The sequence below is a fragment of the Pelecanus crispus genome, chromosome 5, assembly GCF_030463565.1.
Source record: "Pelecanus crispus isolate bPelCri1 chromosome 5, bPelCri1.pri, whole genome shotgun sequence".
Lineage (NCBI taxonomy): Eukaryota > Metazoa > Chordata > Aves > Pelecaniformes > Pelecanidae > Pelecanus > Pelecanus crispus.
This window is the reverse complement of record NC_134647.1, coordinates 50,393,859-50,413,312: the sequence shown is the minus strand read 5'-3', so window position 1 is coordinate 50,413,312 and position 19,454 is coordinate 50,393,859. Positions and strand designations below refer to the sequence as shown.

At 42.0% G+C, this 19,454-nt stretch overlaps 1 protein-coding gene across 1 annotated transcript in view; it reads left to right on the top strand.

Annotated features, from left to right (window-relative positions):
- Window positions 1–870: 870 nt before the first annotated feature.
- HMCN1 (hemicentin 1) overlaps window positions 871–19,454 on the top strand; it is a 213,424-nt gene continuing 194,840 nt past the window's right edge. The window contains exon 1 of the mRNA XM_075710119.1: window positions 871–1,156. Within this exon, the coding sequence (XP_075566234.1) occupies window positions 871–1,156 (286 nt within the window). The remainder of the gene's footprint in view (window positions 1,157–19,454) is intronic.

Genomic DNA, 19,454 nt, shown 5'->3' with positions numbered 1-19,454 from the left:
TTTCTACCCACTTTAATAGTCACTGTAAGAATACTTTCGTAGGAGCTGAGGAAAACTGAGGCTGGAAGAGGCCTCGGGAGCGCCGGCCTCTGGGTTTCAGGCAGTGGTTGTGGAAGCGCAACCCAAGCGAGAGGAGAACCAGGGCAGCAGCGCACATCGGTGCGATTTCAGTCTTGCATCAAGCGTTTATGATAAGAAAACAATAAGCAGACTCATCTATCCCCCTAGGGATGAGCTCGAGTCCGCACCGCCGCCCTCCCCTCCCCGGCAGGTGTGGGCACGGTCCCCGGTCCGTGACGGGCAGGTCTGCACCTCACCCTCCGGCGGGCGCCCCGCTCCCGCCAGGGAGGCTCCCCCGCCGGGCTCGGCGCCGCCGGGGCCGGGCCGGGCCGGGGCGGGGCGGGGCGGGGAGGCAGCAGGCGGCCAGGTGCGAGGGGCGGCAGCGGCCCCAGCGCGCCCCGCTAACGCTCGCCGCGGGCGGGGGCCCTGAGGAGAGGGCAGGGGCCGTGGCGGGCCACGGGAGGCGGGGCCGGGCCGGGCCGGGCCGGGCGCCGCCTCAGTCCGCAGCCGGGGCTCCTGAGGCGGCAGCCGCAGCCGCGCCGGTAGCAGCTCCCGCTCCCCGCGGCATGGACGGGGCTCTGCCTGCTCCCTCGGGGCGGCGCTGCCCCGGCCCTGCCCGATAAGAAAGGCGGAGCGGGGCCGCAGCCGCGCGCAGAGAAAAGCCGCGGCGCTTCCTGCCCTCCGCGCTGAGGGGAGGGGAGCGGAGCGGAGCGGAGCGGGCGGTGGGCGCCGGTCTCTGCGCTCCTCCGGGCGCGGCGTTGCGAGTGCCTTTCCCGGCCGCCGCGGGAGCTGCGCGGGCTGCCGGGGAAAATGGCTTTCCGCGGGGGCAGCGGAGCCTGGGGGGCGGGTCTGGGCGCGGTGCTGCTCCTCGCCCTGTGCCCCCGCGCTGCGCCCGAGCCCGGCGCCCAGAGGGAGCCCGGCGGCGAGGGGGTGCCGGAGGGAGCCTCCACCCTGGCCTTCGTGTTCGATGTGACCGGCTCCATGTACGACGACCTGGTGCAAGTTATCGAGGGGGCATCCAAGATCCTGGAAACGTCGCTCAAAAGACCCAAGAGGCCGCTTTACAACTTCGCCTTGGTGCCTTTCCACGATCCAGGTAGGGGTTTCTCCCTGGAGGGCGCGGGGGCTCCGGCGCCGTCCGCCGAAGCACGAAGCGCGGCACACGCCGAGGTGGGCTCGGGGGCGGCAGGAGAGCCAGGGAGCCCGGGCGGGACGGCAGCGGAGGTCCTGCTCAGGGCTGGCTTCTATGAAAGGTTGGGTTTCCTGCGCTTCCAGGGGACTGGAGCATAAGTATTTGTGTCACATCTTAGCCGTGCTTGCCACGCGGGTCTCTCCGCTGCGGTAACTTGCCGGTAGAGCGTAAGGTTTTCTGAATCCCCCTCCCTGTCTCCATGCAGACAAATACCAGTACCTTCCAGAAGCCTTCAGGATAAACTGAAGTGGACTCTTAAGGGCACTGTATGCACCAAAGAGTAGTTTAGGGGACGAAATACTCCTCTTAATATTTCTAATACGAGCTGGAGTAGCTTCAGTGATCTTCTCTCCTAGAGAACATGTGTACTAGTAATGAAGCGGTTAAGGTTTTTTTTTTCCAATGCCCTTCTATGGGAATACACTTATGAACATACATAATACAGTTGTACTTTTCCTCTGGTCGTGTTCTCCCATGTTTACATTCAGAAACTTGCACTGAAATGGTCCAGAAGCTTTACATGGTGTGTTTTTTCATTTGGGTTCTTACTTCTTTCTCTCATTCTACCTTTTTTTTCTTTCTGCTGTGTATCGTGTGTTCCTTTCTTTCAGCATCTGTTTTCTATTCCCTTCCTATCCCTTTTCCCTGGCTTTCTTCCTCTTTCCTTGTCAAACATCTTCTGGTGACTTGAAGAGGAAATAGGAATGGGATGCCCCAGGCTGGTGATGTGTGCTGTACTATGCAGTAAAAACTCCTTTAAAAAAAAAATCAAAGAGTGGGAAAAAGCCCTTGAAAATTACCTTTCTGGTTCTAGTTTCCATGGAATATTTCAGTGGATGATATTCCAGAATTCAATTATTAAGGGTTCAATTTTTGCAGGGATGTCATCAAATGAAAACAGACACCCCTTCTTTTTCCTCCCCAGTCACAGCTACTTCTGCCTACCAGATACATATTTGCTATTGTTATAAATACCTTAAACCAAATGCTTGGAGAATTAGAGCAAAACTTGTCTTTGTAAATTTTGCTGTTTTGTTATCTATAAGCTTATATAGTTCTTCTTTTTCTTATAAAGAGTCCATCATTGTGGTAGCATTGTCCTATCACAAAAGGGTCTGTTTATGTACCTTACTGTTTTCACCTTTGATGTCACTTTCTTTTTTTCTTCCCTCTTTACCTTTTTTATTATTTTATGGAACAAACATATATGGGACTTAAAAAGCATCAGACCACAGAAGTAAGCAAGAAGGAAAAGACTTTGGTCAAGTGTAGATCCTAGAACTCTTTTATATACTTTTGGAAAATCAAGCTGGTAGTTTTCCTTGAGTTCTTTCTCCTTGGATGGGGTAGAAAATCAACATGATGGGTTGGGAGTGTTTTGTTTTTATTTTCTCTCCATAATCGCACTCTATACATCTTCCCTTTCTGCTCACCAAAGCGATTCACTGTAAGAATTGATAGCTGTCTTTTTCAGAGGGCTTGGGTATCTATACCGAACATGAGAGCAAGAAGATGGCCTTGAATGGTGCACTTTTAGTGTGCAGGTTTGTGTGGATGGTCCTTTGTTCTTGTGCATCCTCAGTAGAAACAAGGTCCAGCTTTTATATCACGGGTAGTTCCAATGCTTAGCTTTCCTCACAGGCCGCTTTCAAATTTTTTGTTTCAATAGCTACTTTTTTCTTTCTCATCCCACATGTTTTCTTTTTCTCACTCAGTTTTCCTTCTGCACGTTTTCTCCCTTTCATTCCTTTTCTCCCATCTCCTTGACCCTCTTGCTTCCACTGGCTCTCCAGGATCTTTGCTTCTGTTACAGACTGATTCTTTGAGTTGTGTTTACCACCACCTTCTTGCTCTGTACATACCTCACTAGCAACAAATCTATTGCCACCTTCCTCTGCTTGATTCACATTTTTTTCCCCTCACAGACTTGCTTCCTTGCCTCCTCCCCCATTCCCTCTCTTTCCACAGGAGAACCCTTTCCTTGGCAAATGTTAGAACTCATTCAGTAGAGTAACTGAAACTTAAACCTGCAGAGAGCTGACCTATACAACAAAGAACTGCTGGCAAGCATATATTGGTGTATCCTGTTACATGTCTCTATATGGAAGTCCAACTTCCCTGCACAGCCAGAGGGAGCCTTACTTTTTAGCATGATGGATAACCTGTGAGGTCATAAAGCTGTTTGAAAGTGGAGAATGTATAATTTTAAACTTAATTTTGTCTTAATTTCTGAAAACTATTTCTCTATGTCCTCCTTAGAATTAGAAGAACATGCCTCAGTCCAGTGTCTTGAATTTTATGGATGTAGCAGTTGAGACTGCTGGTAATCTGTGATCTTATTTTGATGATGACCAAGCCTAGGCACTTGAAAAGAAAATGCAAGAAATACTGTTGTGACCAGTTCTTCAACATCTTTTTTGAATCTATAGAGAAGTCACTTTTCTCAAAAATCTAATAAAAAAATATTGCTTGGCTTGTATTTCACAGTGTCCAATTAATTTACCTAGTGTTGTTCTTTCTGAAGACTGCTCAACTAAATTGATGAGCATAAGATTATTTCTTTTTTTCCCCCCAAGTTGTCTGGTTATTTGTTCAACTGATAATTTTTCTTCAAAAAGGAGCTTTATATGTAGCTGCCCCACAGACAAATTTTCTTGATGTTTTTTGAGGTTGGGTGGTCTGAGAGACAAACAGGACTCTACAAGGGGTGCAACATATAGTTGGGCCTCAGCTCCAGGGAGCTTCTCTTTGTATAAAGTTGTCCTGATCCAGATACACTCTTTATTGATGGGTAATTACAGTGTAAAATTGGTGTGGATTTGGCTTTTAACTCTGTTGTTTGTTTTCCTGATTTATTTTACACAGTGTATGCTGAACTGTGCCCCAGTCATTCACTTTACAGTACTGCTTGATTAGTACTGATCAGTGAAACAGCTTAAGTGCTTTCTGAGCACCGTAAAGAGTTGTTGACAAGGAAAGTGTACTCACCAAAACCATACAAGAATCTGTCTTGGAAGAGTCCTTGACATCACACAAGATACATCTGAATTATAAGATTTAGGATTTAAATAGGATTTAAAAATCTTCCTATATTCTACTGGACTACATTGTTATCAAAGTGCTGCATATTTATGCTGCATTGTGATATGCAAACACATTGTGTTCTTTGATGGTAGATTTAAATGTAGTCTTGTGAGTACTGCAATGGTATTTTGCTCAGACTATGGTATTTTGGTAAACAGTGGTAATTAACAAGTATATCTTTTTAGTATCGAACCTGAGATTTTGGCATGGCCCAGACTTAGGACCTACAGAAAAAATTTGTAATGGGTTTCACATTCTGATACCATTGTATCATCTGGTGGTATGCTGAGATCTCCATTTTGAAAAAGCCTTTTGTTCTGGATTCTGTTTCACGTGTAAGCATGCGCAATGCTTTAACAGGTTACAGGAATTTTTCTATCATGGTTTTTCAATGCCTAAACGTGATCACAGAAGTTTTGTAGATAGTGAAAAGGGCTGTTGACAAAGATCTCTTGCCAGACTTGTGTTCAATGGAAAAACTGGAGGGGAGTTGGGGGGGGAAATTCCCAAATTAAGAAGAGTTGGCACAGGAAAATTTTGAATTGGCGCTAAAGCTTAAAATCAGCAAATGCTTTTGTAGTTGTGTGTCGTGGGTCCTGATCTCCTGCTAACTAACTCCCATTGTATCCTGTGGAAATGGGGTTGGAGTCAGAATGTCTTTATTTAACATCTGTGGCCAGCTTTTCTATTTTTTCTCTATGCCATTAAGGAATTTTGGAATGGAAAATAAGCCTAAGAGGACAAATTCATGCCTAGTATTTTTCTGTAAAGCTAATGGAATTATACCAGTAATAACTCTGACTCCATGTGATTTAATCAAGCATTCCTTTAGTGTGAATGACTATTTTATAGACCAAACTCCATTAACTTATTTTAATTGCAAGAAAAATGAAGGGAATATATAACCTCTAGACCTCCTAGTGAACAGGATGATGTTTGCCTGTTAATACTCTGAATGTTTACAAATCTCTGATATGAGCATTTCCTAACCCTTTTTCTTACAAATCAGATTGGCAACATGTTGCCTATGTGAGAGAAGGGCAAGCATTAATACTGCTTTGTTCAGATGGGAAAATAGTATTGAACTTAAGTCATCTACCTAGGGTCATATAGTAAATGTACAGGAGAACTAGAAACAAGGTGTTTTTTTCTTTTTTTTTCTTTTCTCCTTGATCCCATTCCTTTTTTTTTTTTTTGAGAGTGAAGCTCTGATTATATCATGGAGTAAAGGCACATATAATTATGTTTAACTTTATAACCTGGGGTCTCCTTTATTTAACAGACTTGCAATGCTATATCCATAACAACGGTTAGGCTGCTGAGGCACATACTAGCTTGGAACAAGTTCAGAAGGTCACATGAAAGATCTGAGAACTTTGGTTTTTGCAGATTTGATAGTGGTGGTTTTTTTTTTTTTTTTTTTTAAAGTTGTAATGGAGAAGAAATAATGGTTATTCCAGACAAGGAACATAAGAAACTAAAATAAGGCTATTAATGGGATTAAAATTTTTCATACTTCTTGATATAAAAAGTATTGCAGTTATACAAATGGATAGTAAAGGGAGATGGAAAGCTGTGTGCAGAAATGGAGAAGTATAAGCTTTCCTTTATGTGTTAACTTCTGCATTGAAAAAGACACTTGTGAGTGATGAAGAATAAATTGTCCTCCAAGAGTAGCAATAAAACCTCCATCTCTGCTCAGCTGAAATTCTTCCTGGTTTTAATTTAACTGCTGTGGCTGCATGGCTGGCCTTCCCAGTATGAGCCACCACTTTGTTGTTTCTGTATCTGCAGATAAACAGTATCACTGCCTCTTCACTGCCCACCAGGTTTCTTACGTCAGAATCTCCTGCTAGGTTTCCTCCAACATGTTGCCTTCCACCTACCCTTTTGCATTCTTCTGTCACTTGAGGTCTTTGGCCTCAGGCTTTACTCTCAGATTTATGGGTGTCTGTTAAAAGCTTCAGACAAAGGCTGAATGTATATAAATCAGTTGTCCAAAACCTTTTCCTAGTTGGGAGAAGTTGAATGGTCCTTCTGGTATAGCCTGAAGAAGGTTATTGTCTTCAGGATTCCCTCTGCTTCCTTTGGGTGAGGGAGGAAAAGCTTCAGGACTTAGTATTAGTTTTACTAAAGAACAGGAACATGGCTGTGGAGAAACTGTATGGCAGTAGTTTCCAAAGCAGAGAGGGCAGGTCTAAGGGAAATGTGGTATTTTGTACTGGTATCTGAGTTTGCCAGCACCACAGAAGTGGCGTTTGTACAAGGGATGGGGGCAGCACAAGAAAAGTCTGGGAGCTCCTGCGGTGTGCCATTCCCTTGCAGTTCTCATTCTGGGGGTCATGTAGACCTGTTGGTGTCATTGTGTTTGTGGGTAATAGCACTCATTTGAGGTTGGTCTGTTATAAGCCATGCTGTGGTATAAGCTTCCTTAGTACTTCAGCTGGTGGCATTCAGCACTGTGTGGGTGTAATACAGGGGTTTTTAATTGAGTTTTGAGTATGCTGTGATGGGATGAGGTGGGGGGAGGGATATTGCCAGTGTTTTACAGTGTACCTTTTGCTTAAGGAAGAGAAAAATTCAGTGGGTTGTTGCTGTGTGCATGCGTCTTGGACAGACCTCATGTCAATCTGTTGTATTCTGCAAACCACACAGTGAGATGGAAATGGGAAACTGCCCATCGAAAACTGAGGACTTGGTGGATTCTGGGAAGGTCTGCTTGTCTTTGGGCAGTAGGTCTTCATGCCCACATTCAATGGGTCTCCTTACCTTCCTCAGAAGGTAACTGTTTGAAAGCTGTCTAATATTTGAATGAGAGAAATTATTAGGTTGGAAAGGAGGAATAAACTGCTTGCCAATGAAGTTCCTGTGGGCAAATGTTTGGCAAATGCTGGTACTTAGCAAAATCCCATAATTTTTATAGGAAAAGGAAAGAGAAGAGTTGCCCCAAGTCCGTTTGGTAAGAGTCAGGTCAGAGGAGAAGAAAATTATTCTCTCCACTTAATTCAAATAGTTGTCTTATTTTGAGAGTTGAGTGGGTGTCATATTATTCCCAAAATCCAAAGTGGGGGAAAAAGATGTGCTAATTTAAAAAGACCGATCTCCCTGTTCTGGTGCAGCAGCTCTACTGATGTATCACAGACCATTGGGTTAAAGTTGTCATGGCTGAGCTTTCAGAGTAGTGTTCTTTGGTGGCCCCAGAAATTTCTGAAAATCCTATCTGAAAAACTGAAGGTTGTAGGGTTTGTTTGAGTTTGGTTTGTTTTGGACTTCTTTAGATATATAGTGACAGCAGTAATGAGTGCATGTCCAAGTTTTGAGTTTTTCTTTCATGTTTTGGGAGATGCAATGTAAATTTACAACAGTTCAGTGCTGTCTTGGTATGTCTGAAGACAAATGATGACCAGAACTGGGCATAATAATTTTTAAATCTGCCCTTTTGTGCTGTAACTCTTGAAGTGTTACTATTACTTATTATTTCACCATTGACAATTTCAGTGGGCTCAAATACTGCCTCTTTATTGTTGTTACTACTTCTAAGTTTTATTGTTACTGCCATCAGTTGAATGACAATCACCAATAGTATATAACAATGAACAACTCTGAGTCGATAAATTCTAAAGCACCTACAGGTATTTTCCATCTCTGACACTTCTGTGATAACTGTACTGACTGTATGTGCAATGAGTGTTTTGAAACCTTATTCTTGTCTAGAATGGAGACATTATGATACCTGTAAAATCAATTCTATGTGATTACATGTCTGTTTTCTTGATCCTCTGGATGGATTTATCTGGGGTCCTTCAAAAAGTGGCTGTTTCATACATTACAGAAGACAGTGTTGCCAGTGCCAGAAGCTCCAAAATATCACAACTTATTTTTCTACTGTCTTAACTCTGCCTGTCCAGTCCTGAACATATGCACAGTGGTAAATTTTCCCACTGATTCTTGAATCTTTTTTGCAAGGAAAAAGATTTCATCTCTGTTTTTACTTGAAGATATAATGGAGATTGTCTTTTCCTTAAGAAAAAAGTTATAATGCCTCCACTATGTCATTCGCTTCTGCTTTGCATTATGAATTATTTTTCATGTCACGTTGGAAATTGTTGCCTACTGAACTTATACAGAAGCTACTTGTTCTATTTTGTTTTGCTGTCCCCAGCTCCAAGTGGTGACAATTACATGAAAAGCTCTGTAGCTCTAATGCATTAGTAATGTATCCCAGTGTTATTCTGTCCCAGTAATTATTACTGGTGTTTAGCAAATGAGCCTTGCTGTTTAGCAGCGTATGTCTGTTCTCTATAGCTATAGTATATATATGTGTGTGTGTGTGTGTATGTATAATGTATGATTACACACATAGCTATATACGGTATACGTAGAGGATACTTCACATGTTGTGAAATTGCAATGGCACTCCTACAGTGCCATTACAAACTCAACAATTACATATGCAACAATGTAGCAAATCGGCTGGGATAGAGTTAATTTTCTTCCTAGTAGCAGGCATAGTGCTGTGTTTTGGATTTAGTAGGACAAGAATGTTGATAACACGCTGATGCTTTTAGTTGTTGCTAAGTACTGCTTATGCTAGTCAAGGACTTTGCAGCTTCCCATGCTCTGCCAGGTGCACAAGAAACTGGGAGGGGGCACAGCCAGAAGAGTTGATCCAAACTGACCAAAGGGCTATTCCATACCATATGACGTCATGCTCAGTATAGAAACTGGGGGGGGTTGGCTGGGGAGCAGCGATTGCTGCTCGGGAACTGTCTGGGTATCAGTCGGCGGGTGGTGAGCAATTGCATTGTGCATCACTTGCTTTGTATATTATTATTGTTATTATCATTATTATATTGTTCTTATTATCATTACTACTTTACTTTATTTCAATTATTAAACTGTTCTTATCTCAACCCAGGAGTGTTTCTCACTCTTACTCCTCCAATTCTCTCCCGCATCCCATCGGGGTAGGGGGAGTGAGCGAGCGGCTGCGTGGTGCTTAGTTGCTGGCTGGGGCTAAACCACGACAAGAGTTTTAAATTCACTCCTAAATACAGTAGGTTTTAATGTGAGAGCTTTCTATCAGTTGCCTTAGAATCTTTATGTTACTATTATCCCTCTGTGTACCTGAAAACCTCTTTCACTTCCCAGTATAGTAGCTTTTCCTTCATATCACTTGCTACTATTGTATTTTCTGAAGACTAGTAGATAGCAAAATGTAGACTTTGCTGGAGAATCACACATCACACACCTTGCTGAGAAGGGAAGGGTAGTGCATAGGTTCTGTAACTTCCACTCCAGATATGATTGTCTTTAGATCATTTGCAGTGAACTGAACTTATTGAGAAGCTACTCATCACTGTCCTCGGGGACATTAGTGTAGAAGTGTAGGCATTGCATCACAAAATACACATTTAAAGAGCAGCACAACTCTACGCAGTGACAATATGAAGCTCTGGTTGGTCATTCAGCTGCTGCTGTCCTGCACAAAAAGATTTGGCCTTGCCTTCCCATTAGAGGTTGCTGCCCCTTTATTTCTGTAACTATTTGCCAATTGATCTCGAAGTAAATGTCACACAATGCTGAACCAGATTAGAAAGTGATCAAGCTGGTGCCAGTTAAACTGAAAAAACAGTGAACCCTTGCCCCAGATAAAAAGTAGCTCCACAGCATATTTTACTATGTCCTGAATTACCCAAGCAGTGAACATAGTTTAATCCATCTGAAATGCTGTGTGGAAGGAGTATCTGTTGAAGCTGTGTTCTCTGCCTGCCTGGGCAGGTGAGGACTGCACTTTCTCTTCCTTGTGAAGCAGGGAATGGTAGTTACGCTCATCTAAGGTAGCAACATCTGATAACTGGGAACAGTGGGGAGAGGGTAGATAGAAGAGTGTAAGAGCTGAATTTGTAGTCTTCTGACTTCCTCTGTGCTCCTTCCCCTCTTCCTCCCACTTTCAATTTATTTCTCAAAAGTTGCAGTAGCTTGTGTTTCCACACAAAGTCCTGTATAGAAACCAAGTTAATCCTATTTGTGGCAATAATTGTTTAACAGTAGGCCTCATTGGCTATGAGTCTTTATGGGAGCTCTATGGTATGGAAAGAAAAGAGAAATTTCTGATGATGTATGCATCTACTGAATTGGTTTAAATGCCCACAAATAAAATTTCTAGTGATTTACAAAAAGCAGATATTAGATTCGGATCATCAAGTGCTTTTAAGCTATGACTAAGCTGTCCTTCCCTGCGACTGATATATTCTGTCTCTTTCTCATCTGGAGAAAACAGTTATTTTCTGAGAATGCATAGCAGTAAAATGAATAAGGAGACATAAATATTATATACATCTTTATCTTACTTTAACTGAGGCAATTGTGTTCATTGTAAGATGAATTGTCAGTGAAATATACAGAGGGAAGTTGACAAGGAGGCTAACCAGAGAATATTTGTCTCCTGAAATGCCAACCATGCTCTTTTAAAGCGGCAATGCTAGAAGATAACTGTGAAAACCAATGCCTTCTGTGGTGGGGAATTAATAGCAAATGCCTTTACTGAAGAGAGGAACTTGAGTTCTCAGAGGAGAATGAAGGGGGGAAAAAAAACCCCAAAGAACAAGGCTGCTGAAACTGAGACTCTCTGGTCCTTAATCCTTGCTCCATGTGCTGCACTACCATCCAGCAGTACCAGATTGATTGGGATTAGGTATGGTGACATGTTTGCATGCCTTTTGAAAACTCTGCATAATGTGATACAGAGCTGGGCCGCATGTTAACTGCAGAAGGGTAAACAATACTTGTTCCTGTGTAGGGGGCATGGAGTGATGGGACTCTGTTTGCTGGGATAAATTGTGCTTGAACTTTTCTTAACCAAGGGTGAGCAAAATGAGTTTATATTGGGTCGGTGCTTTGTTATGTGTCTGACATTCTTCATCCTGCCATACCAACTTCTTAGGAACCTCACAGCTATTTCTGTTATGCTGTATGAACTTGAGGTATGTGTCTCTGTAGTCTTTCTAACTTGTGCTTTGCGTTTTTTTGTGTGTGCATTGGAGGCTGCTTGGCATCTATACTAGTATGGATTCAATTCAGTCAGTTGAGGGTCTGGATAAGCTAGATTAAGGAGTATGGAAAAGGAGCAGATAGTTCATTTGGTTAAAGGATTTTGAATGTGGCCTAAAGAATGGCAGGAGGAACCCTTTAAATGGAGAAAGCCCTCAGATGCCAGTTGGTGTATATATTTTCCAATCAATGATTTGATTTTTGGCATATGCTGTGGGCTTTGGTTTTGAAGGAGACTCATACATCAGAGAAAATATTGGGAACATATGTTTTTCAGTTTGCAAATGGCAAAACTATTTCTCTGTTGAAAGAGACTGATGGTGTTACTTGATCAGCTCACCATGCCTTGATAATCAACAGTTTTGTTAGAAGAAATAGGATGGATTTAATGAAATGTGCTCTGGGCTGGCTGTTTCATATGCTTTCTTTACTACTGCTGGGGAGAATGTGTTTTACCCCTCAGTTACATTGTTGAATACAATTCATTTTTTGTAACTATTGCCAGTGTTAAGGATTTCCTGGTTTAGGTGTGTTGCTCTCAGATCTGATCTGTGAGATCCTTCAGTTATGCCTGTTGTGAATTCATGCTATGCAGTTGTTTGGTGAACTCTGTGTCCAAGATTTACATTTTGTATAGGGATAGTTTGCAACGTTATATTTTTAAGTGGGATCAGAGTGGTTTAGGTCACATATATCCCTTGTGGTCTATGGTTAAATGTCTTTTGTTGCCTTTCAAAGAATATGTGCAACCTGTTCTTTGGTAACTGTAGATGTGAGCTGAGCTTTTCCCTGTTTTTGCCAGAGAAGCACAATGACTTCATGTTCTTGAAGCACTTGAATGGGATCATGCTAATGTCAAGATACGTGAAGCCATGACACTGAGGACAGGATTCATCCCATTTCACTTTAGGCACTTAACAGCCGAGAGACTAGCCTCCCAAAGGCTCTTTCTGTAATTCACAAAAAAATTGGCACCTTTACGGAGCAATTCATTGCTTGCGAATTTTTAAATATTCTTTGGAGGTCTCATTTCCTTTCACTGGCTGTAGAGGGAGCAAAGGTTAGTTCAGTTGAAGCCTTGAATTTAGGAGGTATCAAGTCAGGTGGGAGGCGCTCTCCTTTTTCTCTTCTTCCTGCTCTGGGACTGACTATCCAAATAATAGACCCTGAGATTTATTTTTATACTGTCTGTCGTTCTACCATATGGATACTGAGTGCTCAGATGAGGCTAGCTCTCGTGGGGGAATAGGTTATGATGTCCTTCCTGGTTCTGATCTAACCCCAGACCTTGAGCCCTCTGAAGACCCTCTCCCAGTAGGGCAGTCTGAGCTAAAACTGCGTAATGCTCAGAGGCTGCCTGTGCAGGCAGCTCCAGCATAAACTGAGGGATTTCTGTGGGCCTGCTTTGTGGAGGGTGTTGGTGGATGCCTAGCGGTGTGGCTAATAAGAACGTCTTATACCTCTTTTGGCCTTACTGCAGGTTGTCAGTAGGATTTGAACCTTGGGTGCTCAGCAGAGACCCTTCCTGTGTAAGCTAAAGGAGTAACACTGGCAGCTATGAGACTGATAATCTCTGTGGGGATAAGCCACAAGTGGGGGCTGTGACGCACGTTATTAATGTGTATTGCAAATGTAAACAGGCTGTGTGTATTTATGAAGATACGTTAACTTATTGTTCTGTATCCCATGTACTCTTCCATCTTGATTTTCTTTGGCATCCTTGGTACTTCTCTTCAGAGACACTGCAGTTTTCCAGCTCTGCTCAGGTTGTAGCCCTTTTCCTAAAATATACTTAACCACAGATTTCAGTCTGCAAAACATTACTGGTAAAATATATGCATATTTGAAAATGACATGTTCCCAGACACCAACCCAATAAGCTGTGTACATCACATGCAACAGAAGATAACTGAAAGTGTTGAATTTATTTTCAGTAATGTATCCCTGTTAGCAGTCTCATCTGTTTGCTCTGGAATAGTGGCTTCTTCACCATATGCTCTTGGTAATACAATGGCTTGTGTGTGATACTAGGTACAATGAATCAAGCACATAAGTGTTCAGAGCCTGTGGGACTCCCAAAATAAACTTGGATGTGTGAGTGTTGTGCAGAGAGAATTTTAAACTATTCTTTTGAGGTGCCTGTATGAGCCAGCTCTTGAGGAAGGCAGCTGGCCCGCTCAGGGTGCAGAGCCTGTTGCAGAATTGCAATTGAGAGGGAGTGGGCTTTATCTCTCTATTTCAGTGCTTCAGAGTTTTCACGGGAGCCGTAAAGCTTCCTTCCTCTGCTGTTTTTTTCCAGCCATAAGACTATAAAATATGAAGACAGCTTTAAAAGACAGTTTCATGTAGCATGATACATAGTAGAGCCAAATTCCCAATATCAACTTTGTAACTAGGATAAATTACAACCAGTAGAGCTTGTCTGCAATGAGATGTAACAAAAGCAGAATGGGACCCCAGATTTTCAGACTGGAAAAACCCTGCTGAAGTGGAGTGAGTGGGGGTGGGTTTGCATAAGTAAATGAAAATGAAGGAATGTCTTGTGTTGCTGTAGTCTCAGCTAAATGTCTGGTGTGTTTGCTCAGGATAGCAGCTCTAATCTATGACTATAGGTTACTGCTGGATTCCTGCCGTCTTGTTTAAATTAGATTCATAGCCTGGGGGGTGTAAGCAGGAAGCCATTGTAACTTTCATACTTTGGACACCAGTGTATTTTCATGAGCTGAAGTTAAGTGTCTCTGGGGATGCTGAATATCACTGAAATATTTCCTGAGTTCTCTTAAGCTGTACAATGGTATGTCCGAGTCTGTTTTCCAAAGGACAGAGCTTTTTGTTTAGTTAGTGAGGTCTTAGTTAGTTCACTGAACTAGTATGCTTTTGTACTTACAATTTACTGTGGAACAGAAGAAGAGGAGGAAAGTTGTGCAGGAAAAATGAAGTCCTCTGCTTTAGAACAGCTAGGAATACAGTGGTTTCTTTTATGCCCAGTTATTAATTTATATTTCTATTTACTAAAATCCTCAAGAGGCTGTGACTTGACAACTACTGTGTCAGAGCTAGATTTTCAGGCTGTAAATAGGTGAAATGGTTAGGCAGCCACATGGGTTTAAGTAAAAGAACAATAGCTGGAGCACCGAGGTAGAGAGAGTATGATTGCTGCCAATCTTTGGGCAAATCACTTTGCATTGTGGCACTTTTTTTCCATTTTATGTTACTTAGCTTGTACAGCACCAACACAATAGCTGTTAATTAGAGATCTTTCGCATCACTATGCCTTTTAGCAGAGTTTGAGTACCAGAAGTACTGCTAGCCCCCAGCAAGTGGCACAGGCAAAGCCAAGTCCCAGCACAGCCCCTGGTAGACTGCTGAAGGAAGACATGGTGTGCACTGGTTGGCATAACGTTTTGACTGCCTTTGTACAGCATTTGGAGAACGTAAGATGGTGCTTAGGCAGTGGTGCTTGTCCAGGAGTGTTGCCTCCTGATTTAACAACATATTACTTAAAACCCTACATCTTGGTGTCTTAGGGCACTTCAGATGAATGGGGTTTTTTTGTGTTTTGGTTTTTTCTGTTTGGTTTTTTTTTGGTCATGTCTTCCAGCTTTAAATTTTACATAAGCTGAATCAAAGCACAGGGAATTCATGTGACTGACTTCTGAGTCAGTCCTCTGTGTTAACCACAAACCCACAAATCACTTATTTGTCCCTGAAATGTTTATTCCTTCTTTTCCTTTCTTTCCTAATCTGTCAGACTCCCACCTCTTTTTATCTTCTTTGTCTCTGCCTTCAGCCCATCCATTCCTCAAAGTTTCCATTGACCCTTTTCCCTCAAAGGTTCAGTGTCCCTTCTCAGCACTCCCTTCCTTTATCTCAAGATTTCTTGGCAGTCTGGAGTATCTTTTGCTTATACAGACTGGATCCTGGTGATGAAATATGTTGCTGCTAAAGGCAACATATTCTTGCTCTGAAAGAAGTGCTGTTTTAGCCACAAATAGGTTTGTGCAGGAGATGATGGAGAAATCTGTCTCTTGCTCCTTTCAGCATGTCTGATGGCTGATGTTTGCCTTGGCATGAATGAGGGTGGTAGCAGGGACAGGTATCATTCTCACTTCACATGTTCGCCATGGGAGCAAGTACATTTCTAGAGTTTGTTCTGGGTCTGAATTGGACCAATGGACTTTAATATTTTGTTCTCTGAAATTTTCACTGAATCTGTGGACATATATTTTTTTAAAGGTGTAGCTGTATTGGATGAAAAAAAATCACTGCTCTGCACTGCTATCTGCTTCCGTCTTCTCTGAGGTTATAGCCTTTTCTGATCCCCAGCCATGCGTGCTGCTTTGCAATTCTAGGTTCATTCCAAAATGGTCCAGGTTAGAGACTGCTGAAACTCTTTGAGCTTGCTAGCTTGGTTAGAAAGAGTGCATGAACCGCTTTGCTGCCCAGCAGAGGAGGTGATGACTTGTGTTAGGACAGTTCTGGAGAGCAGGGCTGTCAGTTTGTTCAGCTGGCATAGCTGCAGTGGGAAGGGAATGAGCGTCCCTAGTGCTAGTGAACTGAATTGAATTGGAAAGATTGAGTTATGCAGGATCTGTGTGTGTGCAAATCTAGACAGTCTCTGTGGATGCTGACAATGGGAGAAAAAAATGTGGCTGCTCTGTATATCAAGGTTTTTTTTTTTTAATATTACTGTTGTTGCTCATGCTTAGGGTGTGAAAAGTGGAGATCATGTCATTACTGTAAAAACTCAGCCCTTTCCCCACCCTCGAAAGTGTAACTGAATATAGTTCTGTTATCTTCATATACCATGGTTCACTTTAGGTAAAAATAATGTGTGTTGGCTAAATTGCATTTTAAAGAATTTGGCAATTTTAGCACTTCAAGCAAATCTTTTAAGCTCCTGGTCATTCAGCAGAGTCACCTATACTGATATGTACCATGTTTTTTTTTTCTTTTAGAGGGAAGGTGCAGAAATACTCCACAGTGTAGAGGGGTTGTGATAGCTTATGGAGATGGAGCTCTAGCTTAGCAAGTGGTGTGAAAGGATGAATTTGTTTCTGTAAAGGGAATGAGGGAAGCAACTTAAGAAATGCTGTTGTATACCTACTTCATGGGGATAAGTCTTGTTTTGTAGAGTATGGTTTGAGATGAAACAGGGAAACAAGAAAAGCCCTAAATAAGGGAAGCATGTTTTGAATTAACTCTTTAATTTGCATAAAGCTTACTTAGAGGCAGATTTGAAGTGTGTAAAACCTTTCAAACTTTAGAAATTTTGGCTGTGGATATTTCTGTGATGGCTCAAGCCCATCTCACCTTTTCTGTTGTAGCTACATAGCATTAAATGGTTTCTTAGTTACTCGCAATGAAATGTCCCATTGTGTAGATAGCAAAGCCATTTTTTCCACTTCAATATTCTGTCTCATTGAACAAATTTTGATCTTGGTTAACATGGAGTAAATCCAGAGTAATTCCGTTACAGTCAGTGATGTTAGTTTGGATTTACACCAGTATATCTGAGGTCAGAGTCTGCCTTTGGTTGTCTGCTTTCTTAATTTGCTAAATATTACTTATTTCCCAAGTATCTTTTCACATCTCCTCTTCAGACCTTGCTGGCTCCTCCTACTTTCCCACATTCCAAGAGTAACAATGTAGGTGAAATTTACTTGATGAAAGATTGTTTAAGCAGAGTCTGGTTTTTATTAGCTCAGCTGTTTTTCATTTTTTCAGCACTGTTTGAAGTTTCATTGTACTCAGGATATAGGATCTGAATTCATCATGCTTTTCCTACTTGACTCAATTTTGTCAATTAGAAGTGTGGTGTTTTAAATTATAGGGTGCTCTCAGACGTTATTGTTGAGTAAGAATTGTATGCCTCGGTGACATTTCAAAGCAGTTTCTAACTCTGAAGATCAGAAAGAGGAAAGAGGTTGTGCCTTAAGGCATTACTGTTAATCAGTAACATAACGTGTTTGAAAGAGCTTAGTAAATGCGAGATGTGACTTTGGAGAATGAGATGAATTAAATTTTTCCTGGTTTTGTTTATATTTTCTGACATGATGCTAGCTTTGTAGAAGTGTACTGTGAACTTTATTACAGAGTATTTTAATTTGCCATGTGAGAGACACATCTGGAATTTCATCTAGGTTATTCTGTTAGTTAAATTGGGTTTATTATTAAGGTTAGATCTTTGGACAGTTTTATCCATGTTTATATAGTTTAGCTGTTACACTGGAGTCTTAGTCCACATAATTGTACCAGAAATGAATCCATAACACGTATTAACATCTTTACAGGGTGACTTCTACTGTTATGGTATCTCCCCCTTCATATGATGATAAATAATCCTGCCCAGAATATCTAGCTGTTACTCTAGGGTTAAAGAAAGGATGGGAGATGGGAAACACTACCTCCTTCACAGTTTGGAGGCCTTGGGCACAAACAAACTCTGTCTGTAGTTAAGCAAAACACTTAAGTATGTTTTTGTATATATTATGTTGATTTCGATATGATTTTCACATATGCTTAAGTTTTTTTTTTCTGAGTGGGGCCCTAAATATTTGCCTTGGGCAATAAAGAGCATCTTTGGCAGAACTAGTGATTTAAACCTGAGCGATACAGTCTTAATCATTTGGATGCCATTTTGTACTGCAGAACCCTGAACAAGAGCTTCACGGAGACCGAATCACTCCTCACATCTGTACCTGAATCTCTCCTAAATTCCATGTAGTGACAGTCTTCACCATGACTATATCAGTGGGCAGTTTGTAAAAACAAATGGTTCCTTGATCCTGTACAACAGATTGTTGTTTAAAGGGAGTTAGTCATGCAAGTATGGTCTCTGTTCCTTGGTGTTAGTGTTCAAGAAAGTTAGCCTGACTATTAATGTATGTAGGAATTTCATGTTGGTTTGTGAATGCCATTAAGAACTGCGTATTTTTGTTGTGTCTTTGAGCCTTCTTTTGGATGCAAGAAGTAAGACATAAATGAGAAGCTATCAGTAGCTGTAGCACAGCCATCAGTTCGTATACCTGTGCTTTCTTCTTAAAGACTGTGCTCTGGGCTGGACAACTGTTCTCGTTTCTCAGGCAGTTGGTGGTGGAAGTCTCATGGCTGGAATGAGAAAGTTCTTGAGAAGATGTTCAAAAGCAGAAACAGGGTTGGTAGAGGCTGCCTTCTAAAGAGACTGCTCTTTGAGGAAGAGATTCCATTACCATGTGCTGTCCCGAGGCCCGAGACTTGCATGGGCCATTGAAGTCTTGCTGAAGGGGTGGCATTCAGAAGTATGTTTTCTTCAGATCTGAACTGCTTATGGTGTTTAAAAGTGTCTGTGGTTAAGAAGTTCCTTTTCCAGGACTGTGCTTCCTTGCTTTACAGCTAGGTTGTGTCTGGACAGCCTAACTAGCAAACCAAAGCTCTCATCACTAGCAGGCCTTTTGTTGGAAAAGTATCTTTGGAAAAGTGTGGAAGTGGAGGTGAAATGGGCAGTTGAAGATTCAAGGTTGAGTCACAGGAAGGCTGGACTTCTAAGTCTTGCTGCCTATGAATGACATCAGGCATGAGATTGGCACTTGAGGGTGTGCCAGAGAGACCTTGCAGCAGGAGCACTAAGCAACCCACACCAGAACAGAGACAGAATCTTATCTATAAGGGCAAGATCAATCTATTTTAAGACTAACTTCAACTAGAAGAACATATTCTGTCTGAGGTATGTAACTAGTGCGCTTGTTCTTTGAAGAAAGATGAAAGACGCGTTGTGTGACAATTTGGGCCACTGAAGTTATTAATTCATGCAGTCTATTGAAAATTATTCTTTTTCCTTTCTATTTTTAATGGTGTAGAGTTTTTGGATGGGTTTTATTTTCTAGCACTACTGGAATCTTATCAAGCTCTCATAATTTTAAAAGTTGTGCCATATTATATGCTAAGCCACTTGACTTTGCCCTGAACAGGCTGAGGAGTGCTCACTTGCTCTGATAAGACAGTAGCAGTGAACTACTTGAGGGTGGACATTGCCATAGTAACATCTAGAACAACTGCTGCAGTTTAGTAAAAGAATGTCTTAAGC